We start from the raw sequence: 25,160 nt of genomic DNA, 5'->3' as shown, positions 1-25,160 counted from the left end.
ATGAATGGTACAGTGTAAGAATAATAAAAAAATAAAAATAACAAAAAAATAAAAAACTCGCCCCTCCCATGCACGCACACCTTTGTGCACAAGCGTTGCCCCTGTGACGGTATGTAAACAGTGGTTGCACCCTAAATGTGAGGTATTGTCGTGAACGTCAGTAATTCTAGCACTAGACCTCCTCTGTAAATCTAAAATGGTAGCTTTTAAAGGCTTTTAAAATTTTGCCTATGGATATTAAAAATGTATGCAGTTTGTCGCCATTGCACGGGGGATGCACAGTTTTAAAGCATGTCATGTTTGGTATCTATTGGCCAATATATTGTGTTTTTGTGCATTAAAACTAAAAAGTGTATTTTTTTTTTAAATTGTTTTTGAAAAATTGCTGCGTGAGTTCTATGTGCCATATAAAATTGTTGTACCCACCATTTTATTCACTAGGCTGTCTGCTTTAAAAAAATATATAATGTTTTTGGGTTTAAATTAATTTCCTAGCAAAAAATACTGATTTTTTTCATGTGAACAAAAAGTGTCAGAAAAGGCTTGGTCTTCAGGTGGTTAGAAGAGTGAGAGATGTGTGGCATAAACTTCTAATGCTGGGCATAAAACTCCCCCACCCCCCAAAACGACCCCTTTTTGGAAAGTAGACACCCAAAACTATGTGCTGAGAGGAATGTTGAATCAATAGAAGAATTTTTTTTTTTACCAAGTTTTTGGAAAATGACAAAAAAAAAATTGTTTTTTACACAAAATTGTCACTTAAATGATTTACTGCTCACACATGCCATGGGTATATGTGGAATTACTCCCCAAAATACATTCTGCTACTTCTCCCGAGTATGGGGGTACCACATGTGAGAGACGTTTTGGCAGTCTAGCCAAGTACAGGACCCCAAAATCCAATAAGCACCTTCAGGCTTTTAAAGGGCTTTATTTCCTCATTACACTTCCTTACTACCTATCACAGTTTTGGAGGCCCTGAAATACCAGGATAGCACCTAACCCCCCCAAATTAAATTACCCCTTTTTGGAAAGTAGACACCCCAAGGAATTTGATAAGAAGCATGGCAAGTATTTTGCAGATCTCATTTGTTGCCACAATGTTTTGGAAAATGAAGAAAAGAAACAAAAACATTTTTTCTATTTTTTTTTATATTTCAAAACCTTGTGAGAAAAAATGAGATCTGCAAAATATTCACCATGAATCTTTTTAAATTCCTTGGGGTGTCTATTTTCCAGAAAGGTGTCATTTTGGGGGTTTGGTGCTATCTTGGCATGTCAGGGTCTTCGAAACTGTGATAGGTAGTGAGGAAATGAAATGAGGAAGTTACAAACTTTCAGGCTTTCAAAGTGGTCTCACACATGTGCTATCCCCATACTCGGTAGAAGTAGCAGAATGTACTTTGGGGTGTAATTCCACATATACCCATGGCTTGTGCGAGAAATAAATCATTTAAATGACAACTTTGTGTAAAAAAAAAATGTTTTTGTCATTTTCCAGAAACTTGTAAAAAAAAAAAAATCTTCCATGGACTCAATATGCCTCTCAGCAGATAGCTTAGGGTGTCTACTTTCCAAAAAGGGGCCATTTGAGGGTGTTTGTACTATCCTGGTATTTTAGCAGCTCAAGAAATGTGATGAGCAGTCAGAAAGTAAAAGCTGTGTAAATTCCATTATCTATACCATAGTTTGTAGACGCTATAACTTTCACACAAAGCAATCAATATACACTTACTGGGATTTTTTTTAACCAAAAACATGTAGCAGAATACATTTTGGCCTAAATTTATGATGAAATTTTAGTTTTTTTGGATATTTTTTATGACCAAAATGAGAAAATATTGGTTTTTTTTTTAATTTTCTTTAAAAAAATTTTTGTTTATAGCGCCAAAAATAAAAAGTGCACAGGTGATCAACTACCACCAAAAGAAAGCTCTATTTGTGTGAAAAAAGGACATGAATGTCATTTATGTACCGTATTGCATGACCGCGCAATTGTCTGTTAAACTAGCTCAGCGCTGTATAGCAAAAAAAATGGCGTAAATTGCAGTATCTATACCATAGTTTGTAGACGCTATAACTTCACACAAAGCAATCAATATACACTTATTGGGATTTTTTTTACCAAAATCATGTAGCGGAATACATTTTGGCCTAAATTTATAACTAACTTTGAGTTTACTATATATTTTTTATAGCTGAAACTAAAAAATATTGTTTTTCTTTAAAATTTTCAGTCTTTTTTTGTTTATAGCGTGAAAAATAAAAAGCGCACAGGTGATCAAATACCACAGAAAGAAAGTTCTATTTGTGTGAAAAAAGTACGTAAATTTTGTTTGGGTGCAGCATTGCATGACCGCGCAATTATCAGTTGAATTAGTGCAGCTCCGAGTAGCAAAAAGAGGCGTGGTCATTAAGGGGGGTAAATCCTCAGGAGGGCAAGTGGTTAATATTTTCCACTGTTTTTTAAAATGTTTATTTTTCTTTTTTTTGGGGAGGTGCAATAAGTGGGTCTTGCCTAGGGATAAAAATAGTCCAGCACCGGCCCTGGGAATGGAGAATGGTGTAGAGCAGCTGAATCATCCACGGCAAGCTGGGGGCTGCTGGAAGGTGTCTGATTATGCTGGGTGGGGGATGGCCAGGGAAGGGGAGAGTGGGGGGCAGCCGATTTTTGTGTTGCCTAGGGCAGCACAGCAATGCAATACACCAATGACTGTATACAAAAATGGACAGATCAGGTTTAAAGAGACTGGCTTTAAATAACTGGAGTATAACTGTAACCAGGGGCGGACTGACCATTTGGAAACTCGGGCACTGCCCGAGGGCCCGGGGTCAGTAGGGGGCCCCATGAGATGCCCCTGGTACCTTTTTCATAGGCTTTTTTGAGTTTGGGCAAGGACACAGGGGCCCCATGATCCCCTATTGCCCAGGGGCCCCATGAGTTGTCAGTCCTCCCCTGACTGTAACACAAGACATAGGTTTGTATATTTATAAATAAAACTCACTGCGAGAAAAAAACAAGTTGACTTTTATATATTTGTAATAAAACAGATTTAGAAGGATACATTCAGCAACCAAAATAGTAGATGCAGAATATAGATTCGCATTCAGAACACTGAGAAATCTGTGGCACTGAAGTGTATATAAAGAGAGGGGAGAGGAGAGATGGTTACATTGTCACTAATGTACAATGCACATGTCATTTATCAACGTTCAGTATCATTTCACAGAACTCTCTGTATATTCTATGATATTTCAAATAACAGAGTGTTTGCTATTTTTTATGTACGGAAAGATGAAAAGTTCTTTTTTATTGAACTTCTATAAAGTCTGGCTCTTTTGGATCGTCCTATGGATGACGTTATTCATAAACGACGCTCAGAGTTCACCAGCAAGGAAGGATTTCCAGTTGGGGTACTCAGACGATGAACTTATTTTCTATCAGGAGGGTGACCTTCTCATTGGAGGGGTGTTCACATTATCTGCAGGTACTAAAAATACAACAGACAATGATGACGGATCAATTCTTTATTGTATAGAGTAAGTAGCATTTTACAGTCCTGGTTTACAGTTTTGCTATCTGTGCATTTTTTTAAATACCATTTCTAAAATGTTGGGAAGCTGTCAGAAGCAGTTATTAGAAATTAAAAGGGATCCTGTGAGTGTGGAGTAACCATTGCTGATTTGTTTGTAAAGGAAAACCTGCACTGAGAAAGTACAGCTGACCTCCCATTCTGCACAGAGTAGGTCATTGGCTGATATGATCATCCCCCAGCTTCAGTTCTTCATGGTGCTTAGACCCAGGGATGCTGACATGGGGGTAGATCTGGTCCTCCTGTAGGGGCCCTGGGCATAATCATTCCAATGGGGGGGGGGGGGGGGTAAGGCAGCAGACAAGTGTCTCTCTCCTCCTGTCATTCTGCCTTTCTGCTACATTTGCAGCTAATCTACACTCACTTCCACAGCCTCATTCCTTCTCAGCACGGGCCAGTCAGGGGCATATTTACCACAAGGCAAACAAGGCATTTGCCTAGTACGACATTTGTTAGGGGGGCAGCACTGCCCCCCAGAAGAAGGAATATATGTGGCATGGGGACCAGGTGGGATCTGAGAGGAGCTGCTTGATGGTGTATGCAGAGCCCGACTGTCATTCCCAGGACTCTCTTGGGTGGGGGTAGGGATGGGGTAGGGGTGTTGTTGGTCACTGTCAGGCTCTCTTGGGGGGGGGTCTGGTGTTGATCAGTGTCAAGCTCTCTTCATGAAGGGGGTCTGGTGCTGTTCAATGTCAGGCCCTCTCCGCCAGGGAGGGGGGCGTCTGATTTCTGTGTAGCTTAGGGCAGCACAAAACCAATACCCCACTGGGGCCAGTGCCCCTGCGCTCTCCACTCTGCTCCCTCAGTCTAACTTAGCTTGGTTCACATCACCTTATATCTACCTTTGATTGTAACTTGGGATACCACCGGTCTTTCCTGTATGGGGCCCAGGCCAGCAGGGGGGCCAAGGCAGCACAAATTACTGGAACCGATCCCCCTGTATGGCTCTCCCTGCAGCAGTTGAAAGGTGGCTTCTTCTCCTCTCCCTCCCAGCTGCTGCAGAGATAGTCATACAGAATCGTTCCAGTAATTGCTCCCCTACTGCACCTATCACCCTTCCTGTGCACCATACGTTTCCCTCTGCTGCCCGGGCTCCCCCGTATGGTCCCAGCCCCCGCAGTGCTGCCGGCTTCCCTTCTCTCCTTCCCACCAACCTCTGCAAGCACACAATAGGATCCTTCAGAATGAAGAGTGAGGGATGGGTCCGGTAAACATGTCACATTTACCAGCACCTTTCTTTCCTGAATGAACACAGTAAGTGATCGATACAGATCACTCACCGTGTTCATTCATAACTGAAGCATTGTAAACTGTGTTGTTTTTTTTTTGAAAGGGAGGCCTTGTCAGGTCGGCTGTATGGGTTTCTAACAGCAGTCAAACAAAGAAATTGTGAAAAGAGATTCACAGGAAAGCGGCTACATTATGGACAGAATGCGATACTCAGAAAAATTTCCAAAAAATGATGCTTTATTAAACATTAATGATAGACAATTGGGCAATCGCCCTGGTTCACCATCACCTCAGTATGAGACAATACACACAGACCTAAAATCATTTAAAAACCACACCAAGACCGGTCTGGATATATATGTGCTGCAGAGACAATGACATACTGAGGTGATGGTGAACCAGGGCGATTGCCCTATTGTCTATCATTAATGTTTATTAAAGCATCATTTTTTGGAAATTTTTCCAAGTATCGCATTCTGTCCATAATGTAGCCACTTTCCTGTGAATCTCTTTTCACAATTTCCTTGTTTGATTGCATTTTTTGGCTACTGGATGGAAGCCATATATTGGGTGATACAGTAATATATATATGAACCTCTAAACCCCATTTTTTATTATTTGGTTTCTAACAGCAGCCCTGCTCCTCCGTATTCTTGACCTACTCAGTCTCTATATCATACTTTTCTCCCATGCCCTGCAATCACGCTCCAATCTTTCTCCTTTCTGTGACTGTGCCCCGGTCAGTCTTCCTGCATTCCTTCACTCCTGTGCTCCGAGCCTCATCTCTCCTGTCTCACATTTTATCCTGCTGATCCAACTCTCCAGACCATCTATTCTTCTCTGCTGTCTCCCACATCCTTAACCAGGGGGCTAAAGATGGCTTTATCCAGTCCCACTCAACCAATACCTACCCCCACCCCTTAAACCTAAGTAACCACACAGACAACAAAATGGAGTTAATGGCCCAAAATGGCCTCTTATTACAACCATTGATAAATAACATTTAAATAACAAAAACACAGTATAACATACATTTTGATGTGTTGGGGAATATATGTGAGTGCAATTTTATTTCATATTTACTTCCAATAAACAATATTGCACTATGGAAGGATCTTTTTGTGTCTCACTTATATGCCATTGAGTGGAGGTGGAGCGCAATAGGTACGCTGGGGAGGAGTCTCCATTTATCCTGTGGTCCCTGGATGAGGAGCATATTTATGAGGATCTGGTACAGAGGAGATTATTAGCCTTTTGGCCCTGTGTGGGTCATTGTGTGGCGGTGAGCAGGCATTGCTGCCATTTGAGGATTTATGCACCAGAGTGAAGATCACTTTTTTATACAGTTTCACTTGCATGGACTTTATATTTTGATCATTCACGGATGTGTTTTTTGCATTGTTGATTCACATTATATGCAATTTATTGAATGGTTATTACAGTTGTGTCCAAAATTATTCAACCCCCACTGAAATTGAGTGTTTTGGCCAGTTTGACATTGCTTTTGATCATTCAGTCATCTTGCTTACATTTACATTAAAGAGGCACTTGTAGGTCAGACAAATATAACATAACAGTTATAATGAAATAACCACAAATGTCTTTTCTGTGCTCACAGCATTATCAGTTTTATTCAACCCCCAAGTGACATTCAATCTTAGTACTTAGTACAGCATCCTTTTACAGTTATAACAGCTTTTAAACGTGAAGCATAGCTTGACACAAGTGTCTTGCAGCGATCTACGGGTATCTTCGCCCATTCTTCATGGGCAAAGGCCTCCAGTTCAGTCACATTCTTAGGCTTGCGCACTGCAACTGCTTTCTTTAAGTCCCACCAGAGGTTCTCAATCGGATTTAAGTCTGGTGACTGCGATGGCCACTCCAAAATGTTCCAGCCTTTCCTCTGCAACCATGCTCTAGTGGACTTGGAGGTATGCTTGGGATCATTGTCCTGTTGAAAGGTCCAACGTCTCCCAAGCCTCAGGTGTGTGACGGACTGCATCACGTTTCCATCCAATATCTCCTGGTACTGAAGAGAATTCATGGTACCTTGCACACGCTGAAGCTTCCCTGTACCTGCAGAAGCAAAACAGCCCCAAAGCATGATTGACCCTCCACCATGCTTCACAGTAGGCAAGGTGTTCTTTTCATCATAGGCCTTGTTCTTCCTCCTCCAAACATAGCGTTGATCCATGGGCCCAAACAGTTCTAATTTTGTTTCATCAGTCCACAGAACACTATCCCACAACTTTTGTGGTTTGTCCACATGGCTTTTGGCATACTGCAGTCGACTCTTCTTATTCTTTGGAGACAGCAAGGGGGTACGCCTGGGAGTTCTGGCACGGAGGCCTTCATTACGCAGTGTGCGTCTTATTGTCTGGGCTGAAACTTCTGTACCCACATCTGACAAATCTTTTCTCAGTTCCTCAGCAGTCACACGGGGACTTCTCTCCACTCTACGCTTCAGGTAGCGCACAGCAGTCGAAGTCAGCATCTTCTTTCTGCCACGACCAGGTAGCGTTTCAACAGTGCCCTTTGCCTTGAATTTGCGAATGATGCTTCCTAAGGTGTCTCTTGGTATGTTTAACATCTTTGCAATCTTCTTATAGCCATTGCCCTTCCTGTGAAGAGAAATCACCTCTTCTCTTGTCTTCCTGGACCATTCTCTTGCCTTCACCATGTTTGTAACCACACCAGTAAATGTCTAGAAGGAGCTGAGTATCACAGTCATTTTAAAGCTGCCTAATTGGTGCTTATTATGCTTGATTGCTGCTCGGTGACATCCACAGGTGTTTTCAATACCTGATGGAAAGCACCTGTATGAACCTCTGTTCTTCAGAGTGGTAGTCTTTAAGGGGTTGAATAATTGTGGCAATGAAGAAACCACATAAGAACCATTTACTACTGTATTACATAAACAATTGATGTCATTTTAGTTGCATTTGGGTAGTTACAACGTCCTTGTAGGATTTGATTCTGAATACAATTCCAAATGTACACTATAGTCCCTAAACCCCTTTACAGCATTGGGGGTTGAATAATTTTGGACACAACTGTAGGTGTGAACATATTGTTTCTGCACATGATATTTTTATATCACTGCTAATATATTCACTATATTTTTGCTTAATAGTTTCACAATAAGGATATGTTCCTATTTATGGGTTATTTACCACTGAGCACTATATGGTGACACATGTGGCACAATAATTATGAATTTATTTATGATTAGGATATAGGTTGTTATAGCGCTGCACTAATTTATGTATGATTATTTCTACACTCAGGGGCGGACTGACCATTTGGAAACTCAGGGGCTGCCCGAGGGCCCGGGGTCAGTAGGGGGCCCCATGATTTAACCTCCCTAGCGGTCTGATTATTTCAGATTTTTGGTGCTGAAAGCGGTACCATTATTTTGCATGGCAATATGTAGTTTTTTTATTGTAGGCTGTAATATTTAAAAATACCTCACTGAAATCTGTCCGGACAAGAGTCTATTAAACATCCCGGGTATGATAAAATTTGAAACACAAAATCAGAAATTATAATTTAATAAATAATCATAAAAAATAATAATATAATAATAATAATACATTTAATTCAATAATATAATCAAACCAAAAACACTGAAATGTGAAATAGAGCGCCAAGTTCGCACATCGCTGAGCAAAGTCGCAGAATCGTTTTCAGTGTCTGATGAGGAATTTCCCCCACAAATCATTATCACTCAATTCTGCAAGTGGTTCTGATTTACTATCGCTGTTCTCTAGCCGGTCTAAAACCGCTTTTGACCTAAAGGGACGCTTTTTGGACACCATGGACTTTTCTAAGTTTCCAGGCAGAAAGAACAGTCAAAATGCAGGCAGGGCGCCAGACAAAGCACTCGGGACAAAATGTATGTGAAATGGGTTGAAACAGCAATGTTTTACTATGTAAAATCGTTTTGAAAAAAATGACTTTTTTTGAAATTTTCAAATTTCCCGCCGCCGGCGGCGGCGCCCGTACTTCCCAAGGTCACAGGGACCGGAACACAGGAGCCGGATGCCGGCATCAGCCGGAGGAGATGGCCGGGGACTCTGCAGGGGACACATCGCGGGAGCCAAGGACAAGGTAAGTGCTGCAGGGACTCCCTATGCAACGCTGCATGGTGAGCCCGAGTGTAGCTCGGGGTTACCGCTTTTGGTACAGAAACTTTACCCCGAGCTACACTCGGGAATACCGCCAGGGAGGTTAAGTTGAGTGGCAGCAGCTATAATCATAGAGATCACGTCCATATAAAGTGCAGGAGAATATCCTCATTTATAACTATGATTGGTTTTAGCCATCACATGATTGGCCGGGTACCGAGCACCATGATTCGGTATGTCCATCGGACACAGTGGTCACAGGATCACACCACTGCATGCCTCGGGGGGACACCAGTGCACATTTACTAAGCGACATACTAGTAGATCAATTAGCCTTTAGCTGCAGCAAAAAAAGAGCAAACATTTTGAAAAAAAAGCACACTTTTTTAGTTTCTATTATAACATTTTGCAAATAAGTAGTTTTTCTTCATAAATATAGGCCAAAATGTATACTGCTACATATCCTTGGTAAAAAAAATAACCAACATTATTGTATATTATTAATCTGTGTGAAAGTTATAAATAGAGATGAGCGAAGAAATGAAAAATTCGATTCGACTGATTCGGCGAATTCGTGGACAATATTCGATTCGAGTCGAATAAATTCGCTGTGAATTTAACTTAAAAAAGGGTGTTTCTAGGCTTCAGAGAGACTTAATATTAGTGCAGAACACTGTACCTTTAATTTAAATGCCCTTGGAGTCTGCTGGGGAAGAGAAATAATACTGACAGTCAGTATGACATGCAGATGAGTGCCGTCGATCTTAGAATCACCGCACACTTCACTCATTTGGCCAGTCACGGGGCCAAAACCAGTGTTTGGAGCCACAGTGTGGCGGTGGAGCCAGCAGCAATGGGAGGCCATACAGCAACCTATGACAAAATGGAAACCAGCAGGAGTGTGAGGAGACCTGAAAGTGGCACATGGCAGAGTGGGAGCAATGGGAGGCGGTACAGGGACCCAGGTCACACTGTGGGCCCAGCAGCAGCGTGACCAGGCGGTACGGGGGCCCATGGCCGATTTGGGGCCTGGTGGCATCTATGGAAGGCCTGTAATCTGCCAGCAACCTATGACAAAATGGAAAACCGCAGGAGTGTGAGGAGACCTCAAAGTGGCACATGGCAGAGTGGGAGCAATGGGAGGCGGTACAGGGACCCAGGTCACACTGTGGGACCAGCAGCAGCGTGACCAGGCGGTACGGGGGCCCATGGCCGATATGGGGACTGGCGGCACCTATGGAAGGCCGCTAATCTGCCAGCAACCTATGACAAAATGGAAAACCGCAGGAGTGTGAGGAGACCTCAAAGTGGCGCATGGCAGAGTGGAAGCAATGGGAGGCCGTACAGGGACCCAGGTCACACTGTGGGCTCAGCAGCAGCGTGACCAGGCGGTACGGGGGCCCATGGCCGATTTGGGGCCTGGTGGCACCTATGGAAGGCCTGTAATCTGCCAGCAACCTATGACAAAATGGAAAACCGCAGGAGTGTGAGGAGACCTCAAAGTGTCACATGGCAGAGTGGGAGCAATGGGAGGCAGTACAGGGACCCAGGTCACACTGTGGGACCAGCATCAGCGTGAACAGGCGGTACGGGGGCCCATGGCCGATTTGACCTCGTTCATCCCATAGTCCTGCCGACTCAGGAATAGTGTGGCCTCCTCAAAGGGCCTGAGCAAGCGCAGGTGTCACGCATGAGCTGACAATGGCTGACATCTAAGTTACACAGGGAGTACCTTTATCCGCTTTTAACATCAGGAAATCTGTGATGGCCTTTAGCTGTTCGTAAAGGCGGTCTAACATATGTAGGGTTGAATTACACCTTGTTGCAACGTCACAGCATGAGGAGTCGGTACGGGGGCCCATGGCAGATTACGTGCCTGGCAGCAGCAATGGGAGGCCCGTAATCTGCCAGCACCCTATGTCAAAAAATTGAACACACCAGCAGTGTGAGGAGACCTCAAAGTGGCACATGGCAGAGTGGAAGCAATGGGAGGCCGTACAGGGACCCAGGTCACACTGTGGGCCCAGCAGCAGCGTGACCAGGCGGTACGGGGGCCCATGGCCGATTTGGGGCCTGGCGGCACCTATGGGAGGCCCGTAATCTGCCAGCACCCTATGACAAAATGGAACCCTGGGCTGGGGCAGGCAGAACCGCCGTATCTTTATCACGTTTTTCCCAGGCCACCGAATGGCGACGCTGGATGTGCTGACGCAACGCTGTAGTCCCAACATGGGCCCCCTGGCCACGCTTGACTTTCTGGCCACATAGTCGACATTAGGCTACGTTTACTTCCTCGGGCGGCTTGACGAAAACTTGCCACACCGCCGAGTAGGAAACTTTGCACCCGCTACTCCTCACTGGCTGACTGCTACTTCCTCCGTGCACACCGGCACCACTACTGGCTGTGGTGGTAGGCTGCAGTGGAGCTGGTGCTCTACTCCGTGGCCGTTTGCCTCCACTGACACAGCTGCGACCCTGCTGCCTCCTGGCAGCAGCAATGGGAGGCCGTACAGGGACCCAGGTCACACTGTGGGCCCAGCAGCAGCGTGACCAGGCGGTACGGGGGCCCATGGCCGATTTGGGGCCTGGCGGGCACCTATGGAAGGCCTGTAATCTGCCAGCAACCTATGACAAAATGGACAACCGCAGGAGTGTGAGGAGACCTCAAAGTGGCACATGGCAGAGTGGAAGCAATGGGAGGCCGTACAGGGACCCAGGTCACACTGTGGGCTCAGCAGCAGCGTGACCAGGCGGTACGGGGGCCCATGGCCGATATGGGGCCTGGAGGCACCTATGGAAGGCCGCTAATCTGCCAGCAACCTATGACTAAATGGAAAACCGCAGGAGTGTGAGGAGACCTCAAAGTGTCACATGGCAGAGTGGAAGCAATGGGAGACCGTACAGGGACCCCAGGTCACACTGTGGGCTCAGCAGCAGCGTGACCAGGCGGTACGGGGGCCCATGGCCGATATGGGGCCTGGCGGCACCAATGGAAGGCCTGTAATCTGCCAGCAACCTATGACAAAATGGACAACCGCAGGAGTGTGAGGAGACCTCAAAGTGGCACATGGCAGAGTGGAAGCAATGGGAGGCCGTACAGGGACCCAGGTCACACTGTGGGCTCAGCAGCAGCGTGACCAGGCGGTACGGGGGCCCATGGCCGATATGGGGCCTGGCGGCACCAATGGAAGGCCTGTAATCTGCCAGCAACCTATGACAAAATGGACAACCGCAGGAGTGTGAGGAGATTTCAAAGTGGCACATGGCAGAGTGGAAGCAATGGGAGGCCGTACAGGGACCCAGGTCACACTGTGGGCCCAGCAGCAGCGTGACCAGGCGGTACGGGGGCCCATGGCCGATTTGGGGCCTGGCGGCACCTATGGAAGGCCTGTAATCTGCCAGCAACCTATGACAAAATGGACAACCGCAGGAGTGTGAGGAGATTTCAAAGTGGCACATGGCAGAGTGGAAGCAATGGGAGGCCGTACAGGGACCCAGGTCACACTGTGGGCCCAGCAGCAGCGTGACCAGGCGGTACGGGGGCCCATGGCCGATTTGGGGCCTGGCGGCACCTATGGGAGGCCTGTAATCTGCCAGCACCCTATGACAAAATGGAACCCTGGGCTGGGGCAGGCAGAACCGCCGTATCTTTATCATGTTTTTCCCAGGCCACCGAATGGCGACGCTGGATATGCTGACGCAACGCTGTAGTCCCAACATGGGCCCCCTGGCCACGCTTGACTTTCTGGCCACATAGTCGACATTAGGCTACGTTTACTTCCTCGGGCGGCTTGACGAAAACTTGCCACACCGCCGAGTAGGAAACTTTGCACCCGCTACTCCTCACTGGCTGACTGCTACTTCCTCCGTGCACACCGGCACCACTACTGGCTGTGGTGGTAGGCTGCAGTGGAGCTGGTGCTCTACTCCGTGGCCGTTTGCCTCCACTGACACAGCTGCGACCCTGCTGCCTCCTGGCAGCAGCAATGGGAGGCCGTACAGGGACCCAGGTCACACTGTGGGCCCAGCAGCAGCGTGACCAGGCGGTACGGGGGCCCATGGCCGATTTGGGGCCTGGCGGCACCTATGGAAGGCCTGTAATCTGCCAGCAACCTATGACAAAATGGACAACCGCAGGAGTGTGAGGAGACCTCAAAGTGGCACATGGCAGAGTGGAAGCAATGGGAGGCCGTACAGGGACCCAGGTCACACTGTGGGCTCAGCAGCAGCGTGACCAGGCGGTACGGGGGCCCATGGCCGATATGGGGCCTGGCGGGACCTATGGAAGGCCACTAATCTGCCAGCAACCTATGACAAAATGGAAAACCGCAGGAGTGTGAGGAGACCTCAAGTGGCACATGGCAGAGTGGAAGCAATGGGAGACCGTACAGGGACCCAGGTCACACTGTGGGCTCAGCAGCAGCGTGACCAGGCGGTACGGTGGCCCATGGCCGATATGGGGCCTGGCGGCACCAATGGAAGGCCTGTAATCTGCCAGCAACCTATGACAAAATGGACAACCGCAGGAGTGTGAGGAGACCTCAAAGTGGCACATGGCAGAGTGGAAGCAATGGGAGGCCGTACAGGGACCCAGGTCACACTGTGGGCTCAGCAGCAGCGTGACCAGGCGGTACGGGGGCCCATGGCCGATTTGGGGCCTGGTGGCACCTATGGAAGGCCTGTAATCTGCCAGCAACCTATGACAAAATGGAAAACCGCAGGAGTGTGAGGAGACCTCAAAGTGGCACATGGCAGAGTGGGAGCAATGGGAGGCGGTACAGGGACCCAGGTCACACTGTGGGACCAGCATCAGCGTGAACAGGCGGTACGGGGGCCCATGGCCGATTTGACCTCGTTCATCCCATAGTCCTGCCGACTCACGAATAGCGTGGCCTCCTCAAAGGGCCTGAGCAAGCGCAGGTGTCACGCATGAGCTGACAATGGCTGACATCTAAGTTACACAGGGAGTACCTTTATCCGCTTTTAACATCAGGAAATCTGTGATGGCCTTTAGCTGTTTGTAAAGGCGGTCTAACATATGTAGGGTTGAATTACACCTTGTTGCAACATCACAGCATGAGGAGTCGGTACGGGGGCCCATGGCAGATTACGTGCCTGGCAGCAGCAATGGGAGGCCCGTAATCTGCCAGCACCCTATGTCAAAAAATTGAACACACCAGCAGTGTGAGGAGACCTCAAAGTGGCACATGGCAGAGTGGAAGCAATGGGAGGCCGTACAGGGACCCAGGTCACACTGTGGGCCCAGCAGCAGCGTGACCAGGCGGTACGGGGGCCCATGGCCGATATGGGGCCTGGCGGCACCTATGGAAGGCCGCTAATCTGCCAGCAACCTATGACAAAATGGAAAACCGCAGGAGTGTGAGGAGACCTCAAAGTGGCACATGGCAGAGTGGAAGCAATGGGAGGCCGTACAGGGACCCAGGTCACACTGTGGGCCCAGCAGCAGCGTGACCAGGCGGTACGGGGGCCCATGGCCGATATGGGGCCTGGCGGCACCTATGGAAGGCCGCTAATCTGCCAGCAACCTATGACAAAATGGAAAACCGCAGGAGTGTGAGGAGACCTCAAAGTGGCACATGGCAGAGTGGAAGCAATGGGAGGCCGTACAGGGACCCAGGTCACACTGTAGGACCAGCAGCAGCGTGACCAGGCGGTACGGGGGCCCATGGCCGATATGGGGCCTGGCGGCACCTATGGAAGGCCTGTAATCTGCCAGCAACCTATGACAAAATGGAAAACCGCAGGAGTGTGAGGAGACCTCAAAGTGGCACATGGCAGATTGGAAGCAATGGGAGGCCGTACAGGGACCCAGGTCACACTGTGGGACCAGCAGCAGCGTGACCAGGCGGTACGGGGGCCCATGGCCGATATGGGGCCTGGTGGCACCTATGGAAGGCCGCTAATCTGCCAGCAACCTATGACAAAATGGAAAACCGCAGGAGTGTGAGGAGACCTCAAAGTGGCACATGGCAGAGTGGAAGCAATGGGAGGCCGTACAGGGACCCAGGTCACACTGTGGGACCAGCAGCAGCGTGACCAGGCGGTACGGGGGCCCATGGCCGATATGGGGCCTGGCGGCACCTATGGAAGGCCGCTAATCTGCCAGCAACCTATGACAAAATGGAAAACCGCAGGAGTGTGATGAGACCTCAAAGTGGCACATGGCAGAGTGGAAGCAATGGGAGGCCGTACAGGGACCCAGGTCACACTGTGGGACCAGCAGCAGCGTGACCAGGCGGTACGGGGGCCCATGGCCGATTTGGGGCCTGGCGGCACCTATGGGAGGCCCGTAATCTGCCAGCACCCTATGACAAAATGGAACCCTGGGCTGGGGCAGGCAGAACCGCCGTATCTTTATCACGTTTTTCCCAGGCCACCGAATGGCGACGCTGGATATGCTGACGCAACGCTGTAGTCCAAACATGGGCCCCCTGGCCACGCTTGACTTTCTGGCCACATAGTCGACATTAGGCTACGTTTACTTCCTCGGGCGGCTTGACGAAAACTTGCCACACCGCCGAGTAGGAAACTTTGCACCCGCTACTCCTCACTGGCTGACTGCTACTTCCTCCGTGCACACCGGCACCACTACTGGCTGTGGTGGTAGGCTGCAGTGGAGCTGGTGCTCTACTCCGTGGCCGTTTGCCTCCACTGACACTGCTGCGACCCTGCTGCCTCCTGGCAGCAGCAATGGGAGGCCGTACAGGGACCCATGAGACACTCTGGACCTGGCAGCAGCATGAAGAGGCGGTACAGGGGCCCATGGCAGATTACGGGCCTGGCAGCAGCAATGGGAGGCACGTAATCTGCCAGCACCCTATGTCAAAAAATTCAACACACCAGCAGTGTGAAGAGACCTGAAAGTGGCACATGGCAGAGTGTGGCGATGGAGACAGCAGCAATGGGAGGCCGTACAGGGACCCATGAGAGACTCTGGACTTGGCAGCAGCATGAGGAGGCGGTATATAGGGGCCCATGGCAGATTAGGGGCCTGGCAGCAGCTATGGGAGGCCCGTAATCTGCCAGCACCCTATGTCAAAAAATTCAACACAACAGCAGTGTGAAGAGACCTGAATGTGGCACATGGCAGAGTGTGGCGATTGAAACGGCAGCAATGGGAGGCCGTACAGGGACCCATGAGAGACTCTGGACTTGGCAGCAGCATGAGGAGGCGGTATATAGGGGCCCATGGCAAATTAGGGGCCTGGCAGCAGCTATGGGAGGCTCGTAATCTGCCAGCACCCTATGTCAAAAAATTCAACACAACAGCAGTGTGTGAGGAGACCTGAAAGTGGCACATGGCAGAGTGTGGAGATATAGACAGCAGCAATGGGAGGCCGTACAGGGACCCATGAGAGACTCTGGACTTGGCAGCAGCATGAGGAGGCGGTATATAGGGGCCCATGGCAGATTAGGGGCCTGGCAGCAGCTATGGGAGGCCCGTAATCTGCCAGCACCCTATGTCAAAAAATTCAACACACCAGCAGTGTGAAGAGACCTGAAAGTGGCACATGGCAGAGTGTGGCGATGGAGACAGCAGCAATGGGAGGCCGTACAGGGACCCATGAGAGACTCTGGACTTGGCAGCAGCATGAGGAGGCGGTATATAGGGGCCCATGGCAGATTAGGGGCCTGGCAGCAGCTATGGGAGGCCCGTAATCTGCCAGCACCCTATGTCAAAAAATTCAACACAACAGCAGTGTGTGAGGAGACCTGAAAGTGGCACATGGCAGAGTGTGGAGATGGAGACAGCAGCAATGGGAGGCCGTACAGGGACCCATGAGGGACTCTGGACTTGGCAGCAGCATGAGGAGGCGGTATATAGGGGCCCATGGCAGATTAGGGGCCTGGCAGCAGCTATGGGAGGCCCGTAATCTGCCAGCACCCTATGTCAAAAAATTCAACACACCAGCAGTGTGAAGAGACCTGAAAGTGGCACATGGCAGAGTGTGGCGATGGAGACAGCAGCAATGGGAGGCCGTACAGGGACCCATAAGAGACTCTGGACTTGGCAGCAGCATGAGGAGGCGGTATATAGGGGCCCATGGCAGATTAGGGGCCTGGCAGCAGCTATGGGAGGCCCGTAATCTGCCAGCACCCTATGTCAAAAAATTCAACACACCAGCAGTGTGAAGAGACCTGAAAGTGGCACATGGCAGAGTGTGGCGATGGAGACAGCAGCAATGGGAGGCCGTACAGGGACCCATGAGAGACTCTGGACTTGGCAGCAGCATGAGGAGGCGGTATATAGGGGCCCATGGCAGATTAGGGGCCTGGCAGCAGCAATGGGAGGCCCGTAATCTGCCAGCACCCTATGACAAAAAATGGAATACACCAGCAGTGTGTGAGGAGACCTGAAAGTGGCACATGGCAGGGGCATGATTCATGGCGGATTTAGTCAGTTGTGTCAGGAACTGGTGGTTTGAAATCCAGACTAATCCACGCCTGATTCATTTTCACAAACGTGAGTCTCTCCACACTTTGGGTGGACAGTCGTGTCCTCCGCGGAGTTACAATACCTCCTGCCGCACTAAACACGCGCTCCGATGCCACGCTACTGGCCGGGCATGACAGCCTTTCAAGGGCAAATTCAGCTAGTTGGGGCCAAAGGTCAAGTTTCGTTGCCCAGTAGTCAAGGGGATTGTCTACCTCGGTTGGCAGGGTGCTGTCCAAGTAGGCCCAAGCCTGTTGTTTGAGCTCCTGCTCCAGGTCCACCTGATGCTGCTGCTGCGGCTGGTTAGTAGTTTCCTCACTGCGCTGGTGAAGAAAGCTACTCATCATCGACTGCAGACTGAGGCAGCCGCTGCTGGTGGAGCTGCCACTGCTCCTACCACCCCACCCCTCCCCTGCTGCCATGGCAGTGGAACGCGAGCGCACAGGGCCCACAGTGTCTGAGGATGGACGTTGGCGCACAAAGGCAGAGACCAACTGACTACATAGGTGGTTTTTATAGTACGTAATTTTGGCCTCCCTCTCAGCAGGTGTGAAAAAGGCCACCATTTTGGAACGATAGCGAGGGTCCAACAAGGTGGACAGCCAAAAGTCATCCCTCTGTCTGATGGTTATTATTCGGCTGTCGCTACGCAAGCAACCGAGCATGCTATGGGCCATTTGTGCCAAGCAATGCGAGGGACTCCCTGCCTCCATCTCCACAGCATACTGCCACGGTGCGTCTGGGTCCTCTGTCTCCTCCTCCTCCTCCTCTACCAGATGCTCCTGCTCCTCCACTCCTGTCCGCTGAGTGGAAAAACCACCCATTTCACTCAATAATTCCTGAGCACAAATGTCCTCCTCTACCTCCTCCTCTTCTTCCTGTCCTGCCCCCACAGGGGTCATGTGGCGTTGAGATCTGTGCGCCACGTCTACCGCACCCTGACCAGCCATTGTTAACAGCATTTGTTCCAGGACGTGCAACAGAGGAATGATGTCGTTCATCCCATAGTCCTGCCGACTCACGAATAGCGTGGCCTCCTCAAAGGGCCTGAGCAAGCGGCAGGTGTCACGCATGAGCTGCCAATGGCTGACATCTAAGTTACACAGGGGAGTACCTTTATCCGCTTGTAACATCAGGAAATCGGTGATGGCCTTTCGCTGCTCGTAAAGGCGGTCTAACATGTGTAGGGTTGAATTCCACCTTGTTGCAACGTCGCAGATCAGGCGATGCTGTGGAATTCCGTTCTGCCGCTGCAGCTCAATGAGGGTGTTCTTTGCGGTGTAGGAATGGCTGAAATGCATGCACAGTTTACGTGACATTTTAAGGATGTCTTGCAGTGGGATGGTGGATTTTAGGAACCGCTTGACAACCAGATTGAACACGTGAGCCATGCATGGCGCATGGCACAACCTTCCTTGACGCAGAGCAGACACCATGTTCTTTCCGTTGTCGGTCAACATGGTTCCGATTTTCAGTTTGCGCGGAGACAGCCATCTGTCGATTTCTCTGTTCATTACACTCAGAAGTTCCTCCCCTGTGTGACTACGTTCGCCAAGGCATACCAGGTGCAGCACAGCATGACACCGTTGCGCCCTGCACATGTGATATGCCGGTCGGGTAATGGGACTTGGCACGGGGGTGGCGGCTGAGGACACGGCGGAAAAAGAGGTGGTAGAGGCGGACATGTTTGCTGGACCAAGGACGTGCAAACGTGGAGGCAAAAGCGTCGTGACCTGTCCAAGTTGCTGGTGCGGCTGTGCCGGCACCACGTTCACCCAGTGGGCCGTAAATGACATATACTGTCCCTGACCGTAGTTACAGCTCCACACGTCGGCGCTGCCGTGCACTTTGGCAGAGACCGACATGCTCAAAGACTGGCCCACCATCTCTTCTACATGTGAATGCAGGGCTGGCACTGCCTTTATGGCGAAGAAATGACGGCTTGGCACTCTCCACCGCGGCGCGGCACAAGCCATCATTTCTCGGAAAGGTGCTGAGTCCACCACTTGGAAAGGGAGGGACTACAGCACCAGCAACTTGGACAGGAGGACGTTCAGCTTTTGCACCGTCGGGTGCGTGCTCGCAAACTGTTGTCTCTTGGAAACGGATTCCAAGAAAGACTGTTGACGGAATCAGAGAAGAGGAGTAGCAGGAGAAGGAGCATCTGAACGAGCGGAAGATGCCAACGAGCGACAACTCCCCTCAGCAGAGGTGTTGGAGCCTTGACTGGCTGATAGAGGGTGATTGACGACGTCGGGTGACGGAGCAAGTAACGGAGCGGGTGATGGAGCGGGGGCTGGGGCAGGCAGAACCGCCGTATCTTTATCACGGTTTTCCCAGGCCACCGAATGGTGACGCTGCATATGCTGACGCAACGCTGTAGTCCCAACATGGGCCCCCTGGCCACGCTTGCATTTCTGGCCACATAGTCGACATACGGCTACGTTTACTTCCTCGGGCGGCTTGACGAAAAATTGCCACACCACCGAGTAGGAAACTTTGCCCCCGCTACTCCTCACTGGCTGACTGCTACTTCCTCCGTGCGCACCGGCACCTCTACTGGCCGTGGTGGTAGGCTGCAGTGGAGCTGGTGCTCTACTCCGTGGACGTTTGGCTCCACTGACACTGATGCGACCCTGCTGCCTCCTGGGCAACCCACCGACTGTTTCGCTCGCTGCCAAGCTGGCACCCTCTTCTCCTGATGATGCGGAAGAAATTGCCTGATGACGACGAGGCAGCCAAGTGCGATCAACCTCCTCATCATCAAGTACGGTCTCCGCCTCACTACTAGCCCCCTCGGCTGCGTCTGGGTCAGGAGACAGACCTGTCTCTAGACCGGCTACCGAGCCACTCTCCTCGCCAGTACTTCTTCGCCTGGCTGCTGAAGAGGCGGATGTCTCCCCCCGTTCCTGACCGCCCTCTGTTAGCTCTTCCTCACTGTACAGTGGGGCTGAGCCCACAGCATGTGATACTTCGCTTGGTGAGGGAACAGCAAAGGACAGGGGCAGGTAGAGGACATGTGATTTCAGTGGGCTTGCTCCCGGGCCATGCCAACTAACGGTTGTGTCTGACGTACCCACCGACCGTTGGCTGTAGGTGTCAGAGGTGACCTGGGAAGAGGAAGACGACCGAGCCAACCAATCAATGACGGCAGGGTTGTCGGTGGAGACACGACCGCTGGATGACACCGGGAGCACTGGCCTCTGGCTGCGAATAGTGCTGCCTCGACCCCTTCCTCTGCTGCCACGTCTGCTCGCTCCTAAAACATTGCCTCCTCTGCCACTCCTCTGCATGTTGTCTGACATACTCTTTAATTCAATGATTATGTGTCCCTGAGTAACAATTCTGTGTCCCTGAGTAACAATTCTGTGTCTGTCCGAGTAACAATTCTGTGGCCCTAAGTAACAGTTCTGTGGCCCTCAGTAACAATTCTGTGTCCCTGAGTAACAATTCTGTGGCCCTAAGTAACGGTTCTGTGGCCCTCAGTAACAATTCTGTGTCCCTGATTAACGTTTATGTGGCCCTAAGTAACGGTTCTGTGGCCCTCAGTAACAATTCTGTGTCCCTGATTAACGTTTCTGTGGCCCTAAGTAACGGTTCTGTGGCCCTCAGTAACAATTCTGTGTCCCTGATTAACGTTTATGTGGCCCTAAGTAACGGTTCTGTGGCCCTCAGTAACAATTCTGTGTCCCTCAAGAAACAATTCTGTGTCTGTCCCTGAGTAACAATTCTGTGGCCCTAAGTAACGGTTCTGTGGCCCTCAGTAACAATTCTGTGTCCCTGATTAACGTTTCTGTGGCCCCAAGTAACGGTTCTGTGGCCCTCAGTAACAATTCTGTGTCCCTGATTAACGTTTATGTGGCCCTAAGTAACGGTTCTGTGGCCCTCAGTAACAATTCTGTGTCCCTGAGTAACAATTCTGTGTCTGTGCGATTAACAATTCTGTGGCCCTAAGTAACAGTTCTGTGGCCCTCAGTAACAGTTCTGTGTCCCTGAGTAACAATTCTGTGTCTGTGCGAGTAACAATTCTGTGGCCCTAACTAACAGTTCTGTGGCCCTCAGTAACAATTCTGTGTCTGTGCGAGTAACAATTCTGTGTCTGTGCGAGTAACAATTCTGTGGCCCTAAGTAACAGTTCTGTGGCCCTCAGTAACAGTTCTGTGTCCCTGAGTAACAATTCTGTGTCTGTGCGAGTAACAATTATGTGGCCCTAAGTAACAGTTCTGTGGCCCTCAGTAACAATTCTGTGTCCCTGATTAACGTTTCTGTGGCCCCAAGTAACGGTTCTGTGGCCCTCAGTAACAATTCTGTGTCCCTGATTAACGTTTCTGTGGCCCCAAGTAACGGTTCTGTGGCCCTCAGTAACAATTCTGTGTCCCTGATTAACGTTTATGTGGCCCTAAGTAGCGGTTCTGTGGCCCTCAGTAACAATTCTGTGTCCCTGAGTAACAATTCTGTGTCTGTGCGAGTAACAATTCTGTGGCCCTAAATAACAGTTCTGTGGCTCTCAGTAACAGTTCTGTGTCCCTGAGTAACAATTCTGTGTCTGTGCGAGTAACAATTATGTGGCCCTAAGTAACAGTTCTGTGGCCCTCAGTAACAATTCTGTGTCCCTGAGTAACAATTCTGTGGCCCTAAGTAACGGTTCTGTGGCCCTCAGTAACAATTCTGTGTCCCTGTGTAACAATTCTGTGTCTGTGCGAGTAACAATTCTGTGGCCCTAAGTAACAGTTCTGTGGCCCTCAGTAACAATTCTGTGTCCCTGAGTAACAATTCTGTGTCTGTGCGAGTAACAATTCTGTGGCCCTAAGTAACAGTTCTGTGGCCCTCAGTAACAATTCTGTGTCTGTGCGAGTAACAATTCTGTGTCTGTGCGAGTAACAATTCTGTGGCCCTAAGTAACAGTTCTGTGGCCCTCAGTAACAGTTCTGTGTCCCTGAGTAACAATTCTGTGTCTGTGCGAGTAACAATTCTGTGGCCCTAAGTAACAGTTCTGTGGCCCTCAGTAACAGTTCTGTGTCCCTGAGTAACAATTCTGTGTCTGTGCGAGTAACAATTCTGTGGCCCTAAGTAACAGTTCTGTGGCCCTCAGTAACAGTTCTGTGTCCCTGAGTAACAATTCTGTGTCTGTGCGAGTAACAATTCTGTGGCCCTAAGTAACAGTTCTGTGGCCCTCAGTAACAGTTCTGTGTCCCCGAGTAACAATTCTGTGTCTGTGCGAGTAACAATTCTGTGGCCCTAAGTAACAGTTCTGTGGCCCTCAGTAACAATTCTGTGTCCCTGAGTAACAATTCTGTGGCCCTAAGTAACGGTTCTGTGTCCCTGTGTAACAATTCTGTGTCTGTGCGAGTAACAATTCTGTGGCCCTAAGTAACAGTTCTGTGGCCCTCAGTAACAATTCTGTGTCTGTGCGAGTAACAATTCTGTGGCCCTAAGTAACAGTTCTGTGGCCCTCAGTAACAATTCTGTGTCCCTGAGTAACAATTCTGTGGCCCTAAGTAACGGTTCTGTGGCCCTCAGTAACAATTCTGTGTCCCTGTGTAACAATTCTGTGTCTGTGCGAGTAACAATTCTGTGGCCCTAAGTAACAGTTCTGTGGCCCTCAGTAACAATTCTGTGTCTGTGCGAGTAACAATTCTGTGTCTGTGCGAGTAACAATTCTGTGGCCCTAAGTAACAGTTCTGTGGCCCTCAGTAACAATTCTGTGTCCCTGAGTAACAATTCTGTGTCTGTGCGAGTAACAATTCTGTGGCCCTAAGTAACAGTTCTGTGGCCCTCAGTAACAATTCTGTGTCTGTGCGAGTAACAATTCTGTGTCTGTGCGAGTAACAATTCTGTGGCCATAAGTAACAGTTCTGTGGCCCTCAGTAACAATTCTGTGTCTGTGCGAGTAACAATTCTGTGTCTGTGCGAGTAACAATTCTGTGGCCCTAAGTAACAGTTCTGTGGCCCTCAGTAACAATTCTGTGTCTGTCCCTGAGTAACAATTCTGTGGCCCTAACTAAAGTTTCTGTGGCCCTAAGTAACAATTCTCTGGCACTCAGTAACAATTCTGTCTGTCCCTGAGTAACAATTCTGTGGCCCTAATAACGTTTCTGTGGCCCTAAGTAACAATTCTCTGGCACTCAGTAACAATTCTGTCTGTCCCTGAGTAACAATTCTGTGGCCCTAATAACGTTTCTGTGGCCCTAAGTAACAATTCTCTGGCACTCAGTAACAATTCTGTCTGTCCCTGAGTATGAATTCTGTGGCCCTAACTAGCGTTTCTTTGTCCCTAAGTAACGATTCTGTGGCCCTCATTAACAATTCTGTGTCCCTGAGTAATGGTTCTCTGTCCCTAAGTAACGTTTCTCTGTCCCAAAGTATCGTTTCTGTGGCCCTAACTCTGTCCCTGTCCCTAATACAGAGCGGTCTGCCTATGTTCAATGACTGCAGGCAAATGAAGAATTCCAAAATGGCCGCTATTTATAGCTCGACCATTACACAGTGCTGGCTGGCTGGCTGCTGATTGGCTGATGCGATCACATGTCGTTGAGGAATGCATTATGGGTCAGCGCGCCTTGTCTGCGCGCCTTCCCTGACATCCCCGCTCCGTCGCCGCACATGTCAGCCGCCATTTTCGGAAAAATTTCGATATTCGACTCGAATTCCACTTCGCCTACTTCGATTCGCTCATCTCTAGTTATAAAGTCTACAAGCTATGCTATGTATCATTGAAACTAGACCAATCCAGATGAACTGAGGGTCTATCTCGTTTCTTGAGGTCCTAAAATGTCAGGACAGTACAAATACCCCCAAAATGACCTCTTTTTGGAAAGTAGACAGTCTAAGGTATTTAGTAAGAGGCATGGTGAGTTTTTTGAAGTTTTAATTTTTTTTCAAAATTCTTGGGAAAATGAAGAAATTAATTTTTTTTAACACAATTGTCATATTAAACAAGTTATTTCTCTCACACAGCATATACATTCTTGCAATTACACCCCAAAATACATTCTGCTACTCCTCCTGAGTATTGCAATACCACATTTGTGAGACTTTTTCATAGCCTGGCCATATACAGAGGGTCAACATCCGAGTAACGGCTTCAACGGTCTAGGGCAGTGATGGCGAACCTATGGCACGCGTGCCAGAGCTGGCACGCAGAGCCATCTCAGTGGGCACGCCAGGAAGAAGAGGAAGAACGTGCTCTCCTGCGCACGCCCGGGGGGCGCGCCGGGCTATCTCTGTGATCGCTGTGTCCTACGGACACAGCTGATCCCGTGACGTGGTAAAAGGCCAATCACAGCGGCCTTTTACCACGTGATCAGCCGTGTCCAATGACATGCTGATCACCGGGAAATGCAAATGCCGGTTCTCGGCTGCACTTTCCTCACGCTGTCAGATCGTGAGGAAAGTACTGCCGAAAACCGGCAGTTGTCAGAGCAGGAAACGGCACCGATCATTAGGGTCACTGATCATCAGTGCCCTGATGATCGGTGCCCAGCAGTGCCACACACAAGTTCCGCCCACCTGTGCCCAGCAATGCACCCGCCTGTGCCCAGCAGTGCGCCCAACTGTGCCCAGCAATGCACCCACCTGTGCCCAGTAGTGCCACCCACCTGTGCCAACCCACCAGTGCCCATCAGTGCAGCCCAGCAGTGCTGCCAGTCAGTGCCACCAGTCAGTGCTCAGCGGTTGTGCCAGTCAGTGCCCAGCAGTGATGTCAGTCAGTGCCACCTATCAGTGCTGTCTATAAGTACCCATTATCAGTGTCCC

The 25,160-nt window shown here is 49.5% G+C and overlaps 1 protein-coding gene across 1 annotated transcript in view; it reads left to right on the top strand.

The window, feature by feature from the left end:
• The first annotated feature begins 3,355 nt into the window (after positions 1-3,355).
• LOC149449826 (vomeronasal type-2 receptor 26-like) overlaps positions 3,356-25,160 on the top strand; it is a 79,312-nt gene continuing 57,507 nt past the window's right edge. Inside the window, exon 1 of the mRNA XM_089692720.1 lies at positions 3,356-3,488. Coding sequence (XP_089548846.1) covers positions 3,356-3,488 — 133 coding nt within the window. The remainder of the gene's footprint in view (positions 3,489-25,160) is intronic.

Source organism: Staurois parvus, unplaced genomic scaffold (genome assembly GCF_062004578.1).
Source record: "Staurois parvus isolate SC_StPar_1 unplaced genomic scaffold, SC_StPar_1.0 ptg000602l, whole genome shotgun sequence".
Taxonomy (NCBI): Eukaryota; Metazoa; Chordata; class Amphibia; order Anura; family Ranidae; genus Staurois; species Staurois parvus.
This window is presented reverse-complemented; position numbering and strand designations above follow the sequence as displayed.